Below are 20067 nucleotides of genomic sequence, written 5' to 3'. Positions count from 1 at the left end.
TCTCAAGGCTCCTCATAGCATTGTTCTCTGAATCTACATCTTTGTGAGCATTTTCAGGGAACCTGAATATGAGCATCTTCTGACAGGGCCTCAGAGGCAGAAGGCTCAGGCAAACATTGAACATCACAGGATTGACTATGTAAATTCCTTTGTATCCTACAAGGAGTTTCTGAATGCCTGCTCTCTAAGTTCTTAGGGACACCGTATTGATCAGTGTCTCCTGACTAGGACAACGAACACTAGTGTGTTTAATAGTTACTCTTAGGTGGTGTGTTTCCTATGTCTACTCATTGTGGTAGAGTTTGATACATATAGGAAGAAAATGGTAACTTGTCTCTAGAATCCCAGTCCTTGTGTCTTCCTGGACTCTGCTGTCATCCTTGACTTCTGTTGAGAAGATCTGCACTGACAGGCAGAAACGTCAGTCTGAGGCTACAGTCCGCCATGGCAGGGAGGGTGGCAGAAGTGGTCCCAGTTAGGGCAGTGGGACTATTTGGTAGACGGTCACATCGCAGCTAGGTGCAGGTACACAGCTACCGTCACGTTTACTGTCTCATTCCCACGCTCTTTTCTTTGCTCCAGGTGTGACCAGATATCGCTTAGAAACACCACATCCTAGGGAAACAATCATCTGAGTTCATTTCACTATAAGATTCCACCCAGTGAGTCCAGGCATTCCCTCTCTTCTGGGGAGAAAGCAGTGGCTACATCCTTTAATAACAATAGTTCTTGTGGACAAACAATTCAGCCAAATACCTACAGAATGTTTTCAACTGAGTCAGCCCCCTGGGACAATTCTGTCGAGAGAAGACAACTTGTACACAACGGGATCTTGCAGAATGCAAGAAGAGGGTTATTTGAAAGAAGGTGGACCAGATCAAGTACTCAAAGCCACAGTATAAAACTTCCCAGATTTCTAAAAATATGACTCAAAGATTTTCATTATATAAAAACTATGTTTAGTCACCAAAATTAAGATTTTTTTGGTAATTTTAGAAATGGGAGTGTTTGAAGATTGCTAGAGGCTCATCCTTTCCGATTCTCATGTTAAACTTGAAGATGGCGATTTAGGCAGATGGTTAGAGTTTTGTGGATTCATGGGGAGAGGTCTTCCTGGGATTTGCACTCGCATTCGACGTGCTAAAAACTTGTTCCCTCTGCCCTATGTGAGGACACACCTGCAAGCTGAAATGAGAGCCCTGAGCCTGACATCCGGCCTCCAGAACTCCGAGAGAGGGAATCGATGAGTTTGGAACTCCCAGGTTGGTGGTGGGGTTGTGAGTTGCTACTTCTCTGGATTAAAATGAAGGTTATTAGATTTTGCTACAGTTCTTTAAACACCTTCAGGCAGTACCCTGACTGCATCATATGTGTTTCCTCATTACTAGTAAAAACCCAAACATAGCCATTACTCCACTTCTAAAAGCAACAGATGTGATACTCAGTTCCATAGAAGGAAGTTTATTGAAGTTGTGAAGAATACAGTCTACTTAAAGACATCAGTGTGCTTAAAAGAAGGCAAGAGTTAAACAGGTGTCAGCATTTGAAGACACATAGTCATCCAGGATAAAAATGTGCTGAATCCTTATCCAAGACGATGGCTTGTGCAACACACAGATTGCTCATGGCTGCATGAAAGGGTGGATTAGGTCTTTCTTGCTTTTTGTTTTGGTGCTGTGATACAATGCCTAACAGAAGCAGCTTAAGGGAGGGGTTATTTTGCTTTACAGTAGAGAGCAGTCCATCACCCTAGGGAAGACATGACCAAAGAATACAACACAGCTGTTCACATTGTGTCCATAGTCAGGGAGAAGAGACAGGCGCATGCTGGGATGCAGCTTGCTTTCTTCACTTTACTCAGTTCCTGACACCAGACCACGGCGTGATGTCCTTCACCAGCAGAGTGGTCTTTTCCACTGACTGAAATCTTTTGGAAACATTTTCATAGACACTCCCAAAGGTGCATTTCCATTGACTTTCTAAATCTAGACAAGCTGACAGTGAGGATTGATCATTACAGGGACCGAGCCTGGCATTCTGTGCAGATCACGCCTCTGAACTCCCCTCACAAGACATGAAAATGTTTTGCACTTACACTTCTTGTTGGGAATATTCTGGAAATAAAGTATTTAACAGGCTCTGAAGGGAGTTATAGAAGGAAGTTAGTCTATCATTCTTGATAATGAACGATCCCACAGTCACATTTGGGAAACAAAATTCACTGTAGCAGTAATTTGGAAGCACACCATGGACCAGAACATTGCAGATAATGCTTGTACTCTCCTGGAAGAAGATAAAGATGCTTATAAGAAAACATTCTCTACACATAAAGAACAGCACAACCCAGCACAGAGGAGACAGGAGTGGGAGCTCCTGCTGCTGTGTAGACAATGTAGCCTATGAGAAGAAACCCAGGGAAGGAAATAAAGAGGAGCGATGAGTTCCTCCCAAACGTGGCCTGCTCTGAGGAAAGATCAATTAGTATAGCAGAAGGAAAAATTTCCTCAGAGCTGAAGAGCAGGCTGCTGAGAACTGAGCCAAACCACTGCTGTTTCCCATGAACACTGCAAAATCAGAGTAATGCTACTCTTTTCTTTTGGCTTTCAGTAATACATTTAAAATAAATACAAGACAATCTTCTAACCCTAGTATTCTTAGGTAATCATCAGTACCTCTGATTACTCAGTTTCCACAAGATGAACCAGGAGAAGCTGAAGGTGAGCATGGACCATAGGATTCACTCACTGTAGTCAGCACTGATGGGCAAAGGACTTAAGAGCTTCTCTAGTATTAACAGATAAGAAATGCTAAATCCGGTGTTAGGTAAAACAAGTGAATCCTTTTCCTCGGAACACGTTTCTTCTAGTTACCTAAAATGTACAGAAGAATATAATGACATTTTTGGAATTATAAATTTTAATTCTATGGCTTCTGGTCATCTATCTCCCCGTCCTGTTTGCACTTCTGTCTAAATTAAAGCCAACTTTATTTCCTCACATGAATCCTTAGAATTGTGCTTAGAATTACTAAGAGAGGCATCTTGCTATTGTCAGAAATCTGAAATGACATCTTGAGGGAAGAAGTAGAGGAGAGAGGACACATCCTTCTTGGGTACTCTATAGAAAACTGGTAGGAGACAGTTAATTTCATTTTGCTGTTGATTTATCTTTGCTGATGTCCTTATTTGGTGCATATAAAAACAATATACTCGCCCTACTTCCTCAACAAAAATAACAGAATTCTGTCCAAATCTTTATGACTCTATTTAATCCATTTCATCTGTGAAATCAGCTACATTTGACTTCCAGAATATTTACCAAATGGTTGAGCAATGCAGAGTTCAGACAATAAGGCAGAACAAGCTAGAACCAGAAGAGAGATCCTTGAAGGCCTTTATTCTAGCCTTATGACTAAGACTGCCTACCCTGGCATGCTTTGACTAAACTCAGTCTGTGTTTCACTGCAGTGTTTAGTCATCATGTGGCATTCCAGGGTGCCCTTTGTCATCCTCTGTCTTGTGTTGTATCTTTCTTTCTCTGGTGCTCTGACTCTGCCCCTGCTGGCTTCTGCTCGCTGACTGGGTTCTGATATCTGAGGTCCACTCTCACAGCCTGGCCAGCTCTCCCCAACCACCTTTGTTTTTAACCTTCATTCTTTGTATAGTATCTGAATCTCCTGAATTTGATGCCTCCTACCATCGGAGTCTCTCCCCTTTCTATGGTGCACTTTATCTGTCACCTCCATCTGTGGGCCTTTTAACTATTGACCACACAGTATCAGTTGAGCATGACTTCTCTCGGACAATTGGATTCGGTAGCCATGTCAGTGACCTTTCGAAATCATTGACCTCTTAGGGCTTTTCTACCCTACTTTAGTAGTTCATCTTATCTTAAGGTTACTTTTTAGCTACCTGACAGATGGTATTAATCCCATCCCTCCAGAGTCTCCACTTTAAGCATACGGCTTTGGATCTTTCTAGAACACTCCAAGTAGTATGTCTGTGACCCCCGAGTCACTACTGCCACTTCACATCCTTGTCTTTCACAGCCCCCCCCAATACCCTCTCCTTTTGCCTAACTAAGGTCTCATGGTCCATCTCCTAGAAATCATATGCCCTCAACTCCTGAGTCTCCCCTTTCCTATTGAGCAAAATGTAGTGTAATAAACCATTGAATTAAAACTATAAGCTACTATTTTTGATACAAATAAATCTAACTAAAACCACTATCTAGCTCACCTACCTCACAATTACATTTCTTAAACTGTGTAGAGGCATCTGTCTTCCATGTTCACAGGCTGCATTTGGGAGCATGCACCCTAATTTCTTGGGTATCTTCATTAACAGTGTAGTACTACCATTTAACCCATGATTCATTCATGGTCTCACTGTCTGGGCCATAGCTTTATGCCACATCGTTCCTCAAATCTTGAAACTTTCTCACCCCTTCCTCTTTCTCAGCTAATTTGTCTGGTTTCTGCTTCACTGGAATAATTTGACAGTTTCCCACAGTGTATTTTCCAATCACTAGTATTTTCTTCTTGACCTCCTGTAAATTAACTTTCTCTCTTTCTCTCTAAAAATCGTGCTTTAGATAGTCACCTGAGAGCTGGCTCCAGGGATTATCCACTTTGACTCATACATCATAAACTGATAACTTCCAGTTGTCTATCAGCACAGAAACACTCCATTCCCCTTCCACATGCCTCTCTGACTCACGCTCCGGCTCCTGCATCCTTTACAGCAGAACCACTTCACCTGCTTAGAGCGTTTCTAAAAACACCTTCCCGGGCTTTCATCCCTGGCGCTTTACCTGAGCAGCACTTCATATGATCCTCGGTGGCCTCGTGCTGCTAAAGCCCGTGAATAATTCCCACTATTCCTCTCATAAAATATATCGACATAGTGGATCAGTTGCCTATTCCGTAAAAGATATTCTTCACTTGATATCTGGAACACCAGGCTTTTACCCACTTCCTACCACCAATGACTTTTTCTCCTCCTGGTTGTTCCTCATTGATCTGATTTCTAAATATTGATATCTCTTACACTGCAATTTAGTATAGGAATTCTCCTATTTTCTCTCATCAGTCATTCTTTTCTCAATAGCTCCAAAGCTTTCAATAGCCTCAATTACCCTGTGTTTGTGCTGAGAAAAATTATATAAATAATTATGTGTGTGTGTGTGTGTGTGTGTGTGTGTGTGTGTGTGTGCATCCAGATACTGAGCTATTCCTCCAGCCCTTAGATCTATATTCTGATATTGATGTCAATAAAATCCCTTATGTATCTTTCCTCTTCTCTTTCTCTCCTGACTTACCTGGTTTCTGTTTCATTGGAAAGCAAAATTTAACAGTTGTTCACACTGTAATGATGGACTTATCTTCCAGATTTACACTTCCTTTCAAAAGCCAACTATCCAACCACCTCCTGATAAGTGAAGTCCAAATAGGTGTCTCAAATCTAAACTATTCAAAATTGAATTACCCCTTCCTGCATATTGCCTGCCTTTCTCCCCAAATCATGTTAATTGTCATAGCTTCCCCAACTCAAGAGATTCTAATTTTATCCTCTTCACTATTATAATCCATTTTTCTTTCTCTCCATCCTACCACTCAGATATCTTACTAATCATATTTTCAAATTAAACTAGACTCTGATCCACCTCGACTCTAGCATTTTCTCTCCCAGTTGTCTTCCTGGGGCTTTACTTTCCCAGCTACCCATCATGTCTCCACTCGTAACTCAAGTTCTCGCTTCAAAACTTACCTCAGTTCAAAATGCTCTGTTGATTACTCTAGTAGAAGGAAAATGAAAGCTCCTACAGTGGCCTGTAAAATTCTAGTCTAAACTCTTTCATAAACCTTTGTTAATGAGAGACAGGATGCTAGGATAGTCCCAAAGATCCCCACCACTAGAGAAATGCTTCGCACAACACCTTCCCCTTCTGTGTGGGTTTGACCTGGGAAAATGACAGGGGAACTGCCTTGCCCATCAGTTCGGCTCTCATCCTCTGCTAGTGGTGTAGCCAATCATATGCTTTATATATCAGTGGCCAGGGTACCATGTAAGATACTGTCTTAGCTAACTGGGCATGGCAAGCCTACTGTTAGCTCTGAAAAAACCAAACTACTGTGTTGGAGTTTCTTTGGAGAGACTCTTATGGAATAGAGAACTAAGCATCACTCCAACTGATAACGTGACAGAAAATGGACACCTGAATCAAACATAGCCTCAAGGGAATACATTCTCCCAGCTCTCTTAGGAAGCATGTTCTTCCCTAGAGCCTCCATAAGTCAAAGAGATTGTTATACCCAGCCTGCATCTTGACTTCGACTTGCAACCTAGAACCACCTGGAGAGTCTTAATGAGGAATAGATCAGATTGGGCTCTTGACATGTCTGTGGCATGACTTGATATAGAAAGACCCAGCTCACTGTGGATAGCAACATTCCCTAGGCTACATCCTAACTTTGCTAGCAAGAATGAGAAGAGGAGAGAGAGAGAGAGAGAGAGAGAGAGAGAGAGAGAGAGAGAGAGAGAGAGAGAGAGAGAGAGAGAGAAGGCCTTGGTGCATTTCTCTCTGTCCCACTCCAGTCAAGTCAGGGTTTCTTTCTCTGTGTATCTCTGGCTGTCCTGGAACTTGTTCTGTAGACCAGGCTGACCTCGAACCTGTAGATTAACCTGCCTCTGCCTCCTGGATTAAAGGTGTGTGCCACAACCGTAGAGCTTCTCTCTGTTTTTGACTGTGGATGTGGTATGGCTGTCCAAAGGCCCTGAGCTTGTGACTTCCCCATAATGATAACCTGGAGCTCCTAGTCAAATTGACCATTTCTCACCACTGTTACCTTTGGTCAGAATATTTGATCACAGAAATAGACATGAAACTAGGATGGATCTCTTAGTCCTTTTTTTCTAGTGACCTGGCAATTCTGCTTTGCTGTTTTTAGAACATGGCAGCACCATTTCATTTCAAGACCTTTGAATGCTCTGCTCCCTGGAATGCTCTTCCTCCAGGGAGATGTACAGTTCAGCCTCTCTTCCTTTGGTGCTTGTTCAAATGTCATTTTAGAGACCTTTGTCCACCCCTGATTACAAAGTAACAACCTCAACACAGCACTTCACTATCCTCTACTAACTGCTTTTCCTCCAGGGGTCTGACCATCTGATATATAGCTTGTTTGTTTCTAGAATGTAATTTCCATAAAGATAAGCATTGTTGTCCTTTGCTCTGTTCCATTCCTGTGACTTGAATAATGATTAATAATACAAATAACAAGTGTTTTTAAGTAATGACTGTTTTCTAATAATTTTACATTATTTTTATATTTCTATAGAATTTTTATGAATTTCAAATTACCATTGGTGGAAGATGATGCTAAATTAAAGGAGAAAAGAAAATGCCATTTGGAAAAACTGAAAGATTTTGTTAGTGAGTCTTAGAAGAATTTAAAACAAATCCAGAAGCAATTAAGCATAAGAATGTAGGTCATGAGAGCTGTTCAGTCTCAAAGTACATGTCTCCTATAATTTAAAACTCATTGAATTTCTGACTGTACAGGTTTGAAATACATTATACTTTAAAATCATTTCGCACACCATAATTCTGACCTTTGGGTTCTGGCATTCTTGAGAAATCTCTTGTACTCCCTCCTGCTATTAGAAGCTGACACAAAACTCAAAAGCACAAAAAAGTCTGATTAAAAATATGTACCTCAAAATTTTAATATTAAATACAGTCTTATCATCAGCATTTAATAACTGAGTGTGCCAATTTTCCATGATTGTCATGTATGTTTTTTAGTATCCAAGTGCCTTTTGGTTACCATTGTAACATTTGAAAGCCATTCACATAAAAAGTTCTATAGAAAGAACAAAAGCTCTTCCCCAACCTTAAAAATATATACATTCTTCTCCTTTAAATCCTTTTATTTTTATATTTTTCTTGTTGTTTGTGTGTACCTGTGCTGACATGTGCATGTCACAACACTCTTGTGGACCTCAGGACAACACTCAAAAATAGGGCCTATCCTTCCTCTGTGTGGGCTTCCAGAATCAGACTCATACTGACCAGGCACCTTTACTCAGGGAGTCATTTCACCAGTCCCATTTTTTCCTTTCAGAAAAGTCCACATTTACTCAAGTTCAGTGGCTGTTTGTGTATTAACACTGCACAGTCCTGGTCTTGACACCACTTCCTTCTTCTTTCAATTGGCTCTTCCACATGTGAACCCTCCTCTCCACCCACCCTTCCCCCAACTCTTACTCAAGTGATCAATGGTGACAAGTCAACATCATAAACAAAGCAAAGGCCTGGCAACAGTTTCCTTATATCTGTCTCAATGAACGCCTTGAAGTAGATGACCGAAGGACTTAGACCCTGATCTTGGATCACTGGTGTGGGAAATTCATTGTGTGTCCTTGAATGAGCAATTTCCTATCCAATTGATGAATTGTGGTATTATTTTTTCAGTTCATGTATGAGATTTCTAATGTCTTTAGTTACTTTAAAAGCATAGTGCATAAGACAAAATGCATACTTTGAGTCTGCCATCCCAAGGAAATATTAAAAATTACATTTGGTTGAAATGGAAAAGAAACCCCTTTAAGATGAGGGGATTTTTTTTTATTTTCACAGACTAAATTGTTGTTTTGCTTTTTATTAATTTATTTTCAGAGAAGATTGCTGTATTCTTTCTCATTTATTCAGCTTTACAACCTAATAGCGTAAAAGTGTTTGTATATTTCTGTGAATTATAACACATGATGAAGTGTGCATAACAGGGCCAGAAGAAGAGTATAGGTCAGGCCACCCCCACGAGGAAAGCCCCCCTGCTGCTGGTGAGCTCTCATCACCCCCCAAAGCCACCTCTGTCCCCAAAGGGATTTTTAATTTTTAAGATAGAAATTGAACAATTGGGAATCTAATAATATCTAAACCATAGAAATCAACTTCATTCACTAAGTCTAATATCTAAAATTTATACAATTTTTTGTGGGGGTCAGGTTTCTTTTTCTTGATAAATAATATTTCATACCATGGGTATACTACAGTTTGTTGAATAATTCACATTATGTGACATCTGGGGTGCTTTCATTGTCTGGTGATTATGAATAAAGCTGTTAATTTTTTTTTGTATACTTTTACAAGTGATTCCAAGTTTTCACTTTTTAGGATAGATGTCTAGGATTTTTGCTTCTCGTTTCCCTGGTAAGTGTTTGGCTCTCTGAGAAGCTGCTGAACTATTTCCCTGTCAGCATTACACGAGAGTGTCCGTCACTGTGCAGCCGTGCTGGCTGCCTCAGCCATCGAAGCAGCGTATCATAGCAGTTTTCATTTTCTCACGCTGTAGGCCATCTCGCCACGTGATTGTGCCATCTGTACACCCTCCTTTTCAAATGTAAGTGTTCAAGTACTTTACACACTCATTATTTAGGGGTTTTCTTGTTTCATTGTTGCAGAGTTCTGAGAGCGTTCTGTGTATTTTAGGTTCAAATTCTTTTCCACACATGCCACATAGGAATTTTTTCCTAGTTAGATACTTGTCCTATTATTATTACTATTACTATTATTATTGTTATTTTGGTTTTCCAAGAGAGGGTTTCTCTGTGTAACAGCTCTGGCTGTCCTGGAACTCACAGAGATCTGCCTGCTTCTGCCTCCTGAGTGCTGGGATTAAAGGTGTGCGCGCCACCGCCCTGACCTTTTATTCTTATGACAGTCTTCCCCAGCGCTGAAGCTGTCCGTTCTGACGATGTTCCAGTCTGGCTCTTTCCTCTTCTTTTTATCTTTCTCCCCTGTCTCCTGATTCCTCTTTCCTGTGGTCTCTGCCCACCGCTTGATGTTTTAAGATAGTCATATCCTTTAGCCCAGGCTAACACGGAATTACCCATCCTCTTACCTTCATTTCCCAAATGCTGGCTTTACCATAATTAGCACCCATATCCTGACACTTTTCTCCCTTCAGAGGACATGAATTTGGAGTCACGCGTTCTTTGCTAAAGTCTGGTACACGATTTACCCTGCATCATTTTTATAAGTTCAGGTTCATGGACTACTTTATCTTTTACTAAAGTTGTGAAGTTCAAGCAGAGTTGTTTTTTTTATTATTATTATTTCAAATAAAGATCTTATTGTCTCAGCACCATTTACTGAAAAGGCTTTTCTCTACTGACTTGCTCATAACTTTTTCAGAAACCAATCAGGCATATTGTCTTTCTTTTCTTTTATTTAGCTTTTACTAATGCATCTGGGCTCTCTTTATAGCTGTATAGTTTATATAGGTTTCTACTACATCTTGCATCAGTTCCAGCAAATATTTCACTTTTTCTCTCTCAAAGTTGTTTTGTCCATTCTATTTCCTTTCCTTGAACTCCAGAAAATCAGTTCAAGGAAGTCACCAAACATTTGTCCTGGACTTTTGGTCATATCATACAGAATCTGTGGACCAGCTTAGGGAGAGGTGACAGCTTTAATAATTCTATATCTTCCCATCCTTTATCAATGCGTGTCTACTTACCTAGACTTTCTTTATGTATATCATTGGCATTAAGAGGATTTTACCTTTTACAATTTTTGATAGAGTTATGTTTCAACTTCTTATTTCCTTTGAACCTCCTATAAAGGTATTTAAAACCGTGTTTTCCAGTTGTTTATGGCTGGATGTTTGTGTGTTAATTTCTTGTCTGGAGAAACCTTCTATTCTCATTTCTATTTTTCAAGCCATTGTGTCCTTTGGATCCATCCTGATATCTGTCATTCAAGTACACAAGCCTTCCTGATGATCTGTCTTAATACATCACTTCTCAGAGTCTACATCAGATCCACAGCCTGTTCCTGGAAGCCCACTAACAACATTGGAGCTCCTTTTCCTTTCCTCCGTCTTCTCCATGACCACTCTGGCTCTGCTTTGTGTCCTGCAGATTTCCCTTGTTGGTTCTCCATCATTATTATTTGCCCTTTTTTTTCTGTGTAATCCCACATGAGAGGAGAACAGAAATGATGGAGATGTAAAGGGCACCATCCCACACAATCGGGATCGTTGCTTCACCTGGAGAAGCTCTCCTCTCGTCGTTTATAGGAAGGTGTGAATGATAGAGCAGACTATGAGCCCTGGTTCCATCCACTTTGATCACTGCCCCCTACCACTGTCACTTTGAGGTTACAGGGATCTAGAGCACAAGAGACTGAAGAAAGAGACTCCTTTATCTTGGAGTATCAGGAGTCCTAACTTCTGTATCCTGAGCTGACAGCAGAGGTCTGGACTCTGTTTACACTAAGGATAATCTCTAAGACCGGGACTGTGTTTAGTCTAGGTCAAGGAAGATCAGAAGGGAAATGGATGCTCATAGCTGCTGGTTCGCTGATATTTGAGATTCTGACTTTGTCGTCTCATATGCCCACTGCTATTTGCTTTCAAGACCTCAAATACTGCAGGGATTGTGCTTTCTGCACTGACTGGGTGGCTCACTCAGTGTGTGATGGCACAGTAGCCTTCCACGTTGTCTACAACTGAAATTCAACTGGCAGCCTAGAGTCTCCTGTTAACTTCAGTGTAGGCTTAGTTGCTTCAAATTCTGACAAAGGTGTTTCTAATAAGTCAACCTGTTTCCTCATCTTGATGATCCATATGCCTCAATTCAAGGAAATCATTTATGTTTCACACTTATCATCAAACCAACAGCTTCTCAACTAAAATTTATCATTTATTTTAATTTAGTAGAGTAATATTTGCTTTTGTTGATTTATTTGATTGGAATTCCTCATGTCTGATTGGCACTTTTTTTTTTTTTTGAGCAATAAGGACGAATTCCAAACCAATGAGTCTGAAACATTGATGGCCAATAGTTCCATCCTGTGCATTTTTTTGGTAACCCAAGCTTTATACTAATAATTCTATAATAATATATAACCCTGCGTTGCAGGCTTTGAGAGGAGGAGGCAAGAGGAGCAGAAGGTCACAGTCATCCTTGATTACGTAGTGAGTCCAGGGTAAGCCTGGGATCCATGAGACCTTCTCTCAAAAACAGAGAAGGGCCTGAGAGATGCTCAGCTGGTAAGAGCACACATTGCTTTTGTAGAGGTTAGGGGTTCTCAGCACCCATATCAGTTGTCTAAAAGCTGCTTATAAATATAGTTCCAGGGGATCCTGTACACTCCTCCAGCCTTTGAAAGCACTGCATACATGCAATGCACACACACGCATGCACATGCGCGCGCGCGCGTGCGCACACACACGCGCGCACACACACACACACACACACACACACTTATATATACATGTATATATACACTTAGGCACACATAAACACATAAATAAATAATTTTTTAAATTATTAAACAATTGCTTAGTGATGAGGTAAGTCATTATAAATCAAAATACAAAGTTTTCCATAAACTTTAGCAGTTCCTGCTATAAGGTCTGGAAAGATAGATCATACTGTTTAGCCTCTGTAATTTAGATTGAACAATGGCTAAATAAAGACTTACTATGAGAAACAAAATAAAATAATAAAAGGAAGAGTGAGGGCAGAGAACCTGGTGTAGCTGGGATGTGAGAGGAAGACGTCAGGGAAGAAGCAGGTTCTTTGGGTAGAACACAAGAGAAATGACGAAGCTGCTTGGGGTGTGTGTGTGTGTGTGTGTGTGTGTGTGTGTGTGTGTGTGTGTGTGTGTGGCGGGGGGAGGAAACACTGGGGCTCAGTAACTGGAGGACTAGGGAAAGGTAGAAACCGGATACCTGGGGCTTGGGTTTCCAAAACCAATACTGTTCATGTGAACGAGTTGGGATTTGAAGACAGGAGGTTTGGGTATAAATTGATAGACTATAAAATAGTGAGGTCAGGAGAAAGGGAATTTGGAGTTCTAGATGGGGATGCTGTGGGCCCAGCGGGATGTATTGAATTGTGTTAGGGTTTCGCAGAAGAGGGGCTGAATCCTGTAGAGTTTCTGGGGATGAGTTTCTAAAGAGAAAGATAAATGCCCCAAGGGTGACACAGTGGAGGGTGTGGGCTGGAAGACTGAGACCTGTCGGAACCTAATGTTTAACAGCTTACTTGGAAGAGTTTTTCAGCTTTGATTATTCATGAATGTCCTACAGAATTCAGATGTCCTCAGCTATATATTCCTACATGCTCTTCTCACTTCCATGTGCCCTGGCTTAATCTAACAGTATAATTATATGCACCAGAAAGACTCACCGTGTCTGCTACATATGGCCTTTGTTTGTTTTCTTGTCCGGATGAAATTTTCATTTCCGAGCTGCATGTCTAGATGGCTTAGATGCAAAGCATGTCTCACGGCTGCAAATCCCTGCATATGACACCAGAACTGCTTGATATTCACAAAGCCTGACAGGGCTAATGATGGCTTTCCCCTGGATGTTTACAGAGACATTTGTTGGTTTGCATTGCAGTGGCATTTCCAGAAGAGAGGCGTTGTTTACATTTTGATGGTTAACATCTTCCGGAGTGTTTTTCTTTTCTTTTTCTTTTTGATCTGTTAAAGGATGGCAAAATAGGTAGGAAAACATTTAGAGAATGTGTGTCACTAAAAGACACACACTCCATCTTTTGCATTTCCTTCTATCTTCTAAAAATATATGCATGTTTCTGCCTGTGAGGTTGAATATTTCATTAGGAAGCATGAGGGGGTATATTTTAAAGTCAGACTTCCAAGGGCCCCCATCACTATTGTATTCATATCTCTGAAATCCTAAGTAGGAAGGGTGTATAGATTTGTGTGGCTGAAATCCCCCATTCTTTCCTTCCACAACTTGGTCACAATGAAATATTTAGGTCCCTTTGATGATGGGAAGGGAACTTGATGGTCTGATGGAAATACTGCAGGGGGCATATTCTCTTGTGCTCTTCCTGGTAGTAATGAGCCGTCAGTGCACCACATAAGAGCACATAGTCTTCTTTCTTTGTGTGCAGGGGGGTGATAACACTTTAACCTCACTGCATTGCCACATGAATCACTAGGATGTACCGGGATTGCCTTTGTATTTGCTTCAATCGAAGTTGTTGTTCAGTTACTCCCCAAGTTTGGCCGACATTTGGTTTGTTTGGGGGTAAATGGAGAAGGGTAGGTAGATAAGGTAAAAGCAGGGAGGCCGTATCATGCCTGACATTGTTCTCACATGTACATCAACATGTTTGCTGCTGATGTGTATAAGGGGGGTCATAGAAATGATTAGAACATGGAGCTAGAGTGTTTTTTTTTTTCCAGTACCAGTTTGAACTCTGTTTTCCAGAAAATTAAACTGAACCCAGAGAAGTAGTATGCCTTAACTCAAGGAGCTAATCCATAACTGAGCTGGGTGTAGAACTGGGGTTTCTTGGTTCCTAGTCCAAAACTCTCTTCATTATATTTTTGTAGAGATAATGATCCATTTTCAAAAATTAGAATCTGCGAGGGCTTTCATGCTGAATAATGGTTAAGCTATTGTTGCTAAAGCATTCTCCCTGTGAAGAGAGATGAGCTGAAGCATAGTTAAACATCATCTGAGGATGATGGATGCTGGTACACTGGCCAGCATTTCTGGTTTTGGAAGGCATTATGAAATGGCATTAAGACTACCATGTTGAAATACAGGAAATTTTGTGTTTAGTCCTGAATCTGAAAAACAAACTAAAACATCTATTTCTAAATCTTTCAGAAGTTGTCTTGTAACGACCTCTAGGTTCATGAACTGTGACTTTGCCATCTAAGAAGTGTGTTGATGACTGTACTTTGTGAAAAAATATTGTAACACAACTAAGAACCCCAAATGTACATTACAGTTTAGTTCGGTAAAGGGCTGAAGCAGGCTTGGGCGGTCATGGATTCAGTTCCTTAGTGTCTAACCTGATCCACCTCTGTGTGTCACAGATCTCAAATGGGAGGTGCACTTCTGAGAACTTCAAACAGCTACCCATGGAAAGTGATTATGGGGGAAATTAAAGCTAGAATTCTAATATCAGTAGTTTTAGCAAGAGCCTTCCTTTTATTCCACTCAGTATCTAAATGGAAGTCTATCGAGCAGTGGTTCTCAATCTCTGGTTCATGACCCATTTGGGGGATCTAATGACTCTTTCACAGGGTTTGCCTACCCGTCAGAAATACAGATATTTACATTATGATTCATAACAGCAGCAAATTACAATTACGAAGTAATAACAAAAATAATTTTATGGTTGAGGGTCACCACAACATGAGGAATTGTATTAAAGTATCACAACATTAAGAAGGTTGAGAGCCACTGATATAGGAGATAATGTAGGAAACACAAAAGGCAGGTAAGTCATTGAGCAAGCAGCCAGATGCTTTAAAAGGGAACAAAAGGTCAGTGAATCAGAATTTACACACACACACACACACACACACACACACACACACACACACACACACACACACGGTTATCTTGCATTGCAATAGTGATTGACCTGTTCTCCACCATTAGGATTTTAAACGTCACAGCAGCACTTAGCTCCTATAGGTGCTGTGAGCATCCAAATACTCCTGAAATAAAGATGCCAAGATGCAGCCTAGGCTTTGATAACAGTCCTTCTGTCCACTTCGGTAACCGTCTGGAGAGAATTATACTAAATGTGATGACCATAGAGACTCTATTCATGCCCGTTTGCATGCTGCTGTACAGCTTCTAGCACCCTAGCACCGGGTCCAAGTGGAGAGGAAGTAGAGACCTTGGTAAGACACTGACTGGACATCTAACCTTCATCACCTCTCAAAATCTAGTCTGGAAAAGAAGGACTAAGTTCCAATGAGGAAAACAAAACGTCTCATGACTGCAAACCCAGTCCTCAGGTGAATATCTGTACACGTTGTGGATAAATCCCTTTATTACACAGCACTAGAAGAGAGTCACTCATTTACCAGGTGTTTCAGTCATCAGATGAAATGCGTGTGTTAGCTGAGAGAGAAATCCAGCGTGTTATACATAGGTGCTACATTACTTAAAATTAGACTAGCTTAGTGTGCTCAGGCAAAAATGTTCAAATACTTCTTTTTGAGAATTAAAAGTTATTTTTTTTTGTGATGGGTAAGCAATTTCAGGGGGAAAGTCTACACATCTCTAGAAACAGTGATTCATACTACCAATAAAGGTCATGATTAAACTTTTTAACTACAGGTGTTGAAGAGTTACTCAGAGATATGCCATTTTATGACTTGTAACGGCTTGTTTTGACATATTTAAGCAGCAAATGATAAAATGAGTTATTTAAAACTATCTCAGAATTGACACTAATGTGGTTTTCTACACTATCACAGATCACAACACACATACATACAAAAACAACTGATGAATGTTTTTCTATTTTGATTTCAAAACTGGAGATGATATTTTAATTACTATTGAAATTAAAGTTATAAGAAGCATTTATTTAATATCTTAGTAAGAAATTTGGCATACTATTTAACAATAAATCACACTTTTCTCCTATGTGAAGAATATTTATTTTTATTTTAACGTGAGTTTAGTTGTACAAATATCACCAGGATTTTCCTATTCCAGTTTCTTTTTGTACATTTTAATTTCTACATTTTATTTTATTAGAAGAAATAGTAACACAATTGAGCGTCATTTTCACTTACTCATTCTTTAATTAGCATTTTGATGAACTACATTAATTTTCTTATTTCTTTTTCTAACACTTCTTATAACAAGGATATTTAGAAGGTGCTTGTTAAATTATGTACAACATCAATATCAAGAATAAAGTTAGACAGATTTCAGAATAGAATGCTGGCAAAGAGCATTAGTCTAACCTGAGATACTGAGCCAACAGGGCTTAGAAGGCAGTTCCAACACATCAAACCTCTGGAATGGCACAACCCCTGTTTTCACAAGGCTAAAGGGAAACTTAGTAGCATGGTGTTGGTGTTTCCATGGTGTGATGGAACCATTTCTTCAGATTTTCCTGCCTAGGGAAAACAAAACAAAACTAGAGAATCTTCAAACTTTGTGGTTTGTTAATTTTATCTTTAGCGTGCTTTATTATTGCCAGTCATAGTATTCTATACTGATAAAAATTATGATGATGAAAATCTTACTAATACAATCAGCATCATCACTAAATATAGATGAGCCTTTCAATGACTAATAAACATTAAGAGGATGGATGCCTAGCATTGCCGCTTTGTTCCTGGATGAGTCATTTCTGCTTTAGCTTCCCACTTTTGTCTAAGATGCTCTACTACTACTACCACTACTACTACTACTAAGATGCTCGTGGTTCTGCTGCAAACATCTTCACTTAGGTTTTCTGGGACACATCTCTGCATTGTCTCTTGAGAAGACGATACTAAAGAATAGGAACAGAGTCACATTTTGGTGCCAGTGGCCCAGCTGTACCAATCAATATACATAGATATTTCTTTTTTGTTTTACACAGCAGTACTTCTGTAGTAGACATGAGTTTTATCTCATGTGGTTGGGATAGAGGAGCACCAGTTTATGCTGTTGTAGAGATTTGCATTTATAACCCAGGGTTTACAATGTAGTGTAGGGTTTTGATCTCTTGCATTGTGTTCTTTCCTCTGGGGGTGCTCCTGAGAGCCCTTTGGGAGGTTCCTCTTCACATTGCAGTCCATGGTCCTACCTCATGAATTCACGAAAATGACACAGTGCTAGCGATGTGATTTGTGGTGCATGGACCAGATCTGTTTAAATTAAGTAACAGTCCCTGGTTTTCAGAAGTAAATGTGTTCTGGATGTCTTATAAGAGAGAGGATACTTACCTTAGTATTTCATTGATTTTTTTCACTTGCAGAACCTCAGATGGTGGCAAAGTGGTCGGCACCATAGAAGTCAGCCTTGTGAAGATGGGGGAGATTGAGGATGGGGACACCGACCACATCACGACAGATGTGCAGGGACAAAAGGTAGGATTGCAGTCAGCTCATTGCACAGATTAAATTAGAAATGATAAGTTTGGCCAGAAGCCTGTGTTGCCAACATCCTGTGGGGTTTGAAATCTCATTATTCAAAAGCTAAATGAGAAATCATCCCTGGAATCAAGGCACAATATGTGCATTTCCTCTCTGAAGCAGAGTGCCCATTTCCCCAGAGCTACTTAAAGCTTTGTGCCATTCAGAACACCTTTCTCTTCTGTGCCAGCCCCATGTTGATATGATCTCTTCTCAGCTGGAACAAAAGTGGAGATCATTGTTGCATTCTGCCATGATTACCCTGCGTGAGACACAGGGAGGATTCTGGGAAAGTAACTGCCAAGCATAGCCTGCTCTTTATTCCCAAAGACATCTTTGGAAAGAGATGCAATTCTAATTTGAATTTTATATAAAGGAGGGCATATTTAACAGGAACATTGTATTTTATAAAATTGCACAGAGAGGGAGGAGAGGGGAGGGAGAGAGGGAGATGGAGGGAGAGAGGGAGGGAGAGAGCAGAATAGAATGGAGACATAGGTCTGGAGGACAGTCAATGCTAACAATATAATAAATAAAATAAAACAGTGTTTTTGAGGTCCGAACCTGAGGAAGATCTACACAGGCCTTTTTCTTTCTTTTTCCCTTCCTGTAATGACAGCAATAACAACAGACAATATAAACATAAACATCAGCCTAATCTTTTCCTTACAAATGTAATTTTATTGTATTAAAGCAATTAGGACACACAGTTCAGGCTTAAAAAACTTCCAAGAGTTTAACAGGAAGACATTTTATGCTATAATTTTAACAACAAAATGCTTTTTCATACTATAACCCATACTTTGTATTAAACGATCATTTTCAAGGATAAAGCCTGCTGTGACTTACTTTCTAGTTTGTTGCTCCTTAACATAGAATATGTATTAGTCAGGTTTCTGTAAAGGAGCAGAGCTGAAACTGATAGATTGTGCGTGCGTGCGTGCGTGCGTGCGTGGTGTGTGTGTGTGTGTGTGTTATAAGGGTATGGTCCAGGGAGACTGACAATGGCCGCCTCACTGGAGAGGTGGGGAATTCAGCAGTTGTTCAGTCCATGCTGAGGCTGGATACCTCTGTGGTCCTGATCTGATGCCAAAGGCCTGGAGGTTCCTGGAGAGCTCTTGGTCTTTATTCATGTTGGCATGTCAATGACGTTTGCTCTCACATCGGGGAAGGAATGCCACAGCCACAGGACTGATGGAATTGCCAGCAAGAGTAAAGGCCAACAGGCAAAAAGCAATGTTTCTTCTTCTGTGTCCAGAAAGCTCTGGGCTGCCACCAGAAGGTACAGCCCACATTCAGGATGGATATCCCTGCTTCATATAATCTGCCTGAGGAACACCATCACAGGCGTGCCCACTCAGCTTGTGTCTCAGTTGATTCCAGTTGTAGTCAAGCTGACAACCAAGATTAGCCAGCATAGAATGTGCTTGACGTTTGAGCCTTGTGAAATATCTACTTGGGAGATTATGTTTACCTAACATTTATAAAACATACTTATTTATTTTAAAAAATATCTAAGACTGTCTTTCAAAAACTGTTTCTCTTTTCCCTGATCAGGCTGCTATTTCCTCTTTCCCCGAATGCATTCTCGTCTCCCATCCTCCAGGGGCCTTATCAGACACTCTGACATATGCCAAGGCTGCCTTTGAAAGTAGGGCCATGACAAGTTTCTGCGGCAGATCTTTGGGGTTGTGCATTTGAGACGTCTGGCCTGGGGCTCAGTCCTTCCACTCCAGCCACGTTCCCTGGAGCATGCCACATAAAGCTCACGTTTGCCGCCACTACACACATTCTCCCGTTACCTCGGACAAAAGACAATTCAGATTCTAAACTGGGCACCAAGTACTGAAGAAAGCAGACAGGGCTGCCTGAACCTGTGACAATGTACCAGGACCCCAGCGGCCGTAGCATCACCCTCATGTCAAAAATGAGCTGCTTTTCCTCATCTGTCTGTCCCTGGATGGCCCTGTACTGACCAGCCCCTTGGTACCAGGCCATTACTTGAACTGAGGGATGCTAAGTCTGTTCCAGAATGTTCTGCTTTATCTCAACTGTTTACCCACCCCTGCACCTGAGTGCACTGCTATGATAAGGTCGTGCAAACTGAGGGCTGTTGGGTCTGCCTTGAACCCCCTTG

At 40.7% G+C, this 20067-nt stretch overlaps 1 protein-coding gene across 9 annotated transcripts in view; it reads left to right on the top strand.

The window, feature by feature from the left end:
• The window catches only part of Inpp4b (inositol polyphosphate-4-phosphatase type II B), a 726443-nt gene that overhangs the window by 507438 nt on the left and 198938 nt on the right, over nucleotides 1–20067 (top strand). For all 9 annotated transcript variants that reach the window (XM_037206141.1, XM_037206136.1, XM_037206137.1 and 6 more), the window contains one exon: nucleotides 17774–17885. In XM_037206141.1, the coding sequence (XP_037062036.1) occupies nucleotides 17774–17885 (112 nt within the window). The remainder of the gene's footprint in view (nucleotides 1–17773; nucleotides 17886–20067) is intronic.

Source organism: Peromyscus leucopus, chromosome 5 (genome assembly GCF_004664715.2).
Source record: "Peromyscus leucopus breed LL Stock chromosome 5, UCI_PerLeu_2.1, whole genome shotgun sequence".
Taxonomy (NCBI): domain Eukaryota; kingdom Metazoa; phylum Chordata; class Mammalia; order Rodentia; family Cricetidae; genus Peromyscus; species Peromyscus leucopus.
The sequence above is the reverse complement of the archived record's forward strand: the minus strand, read 5'-3'. Positions and strand labels throughout refer to the sequence as shown.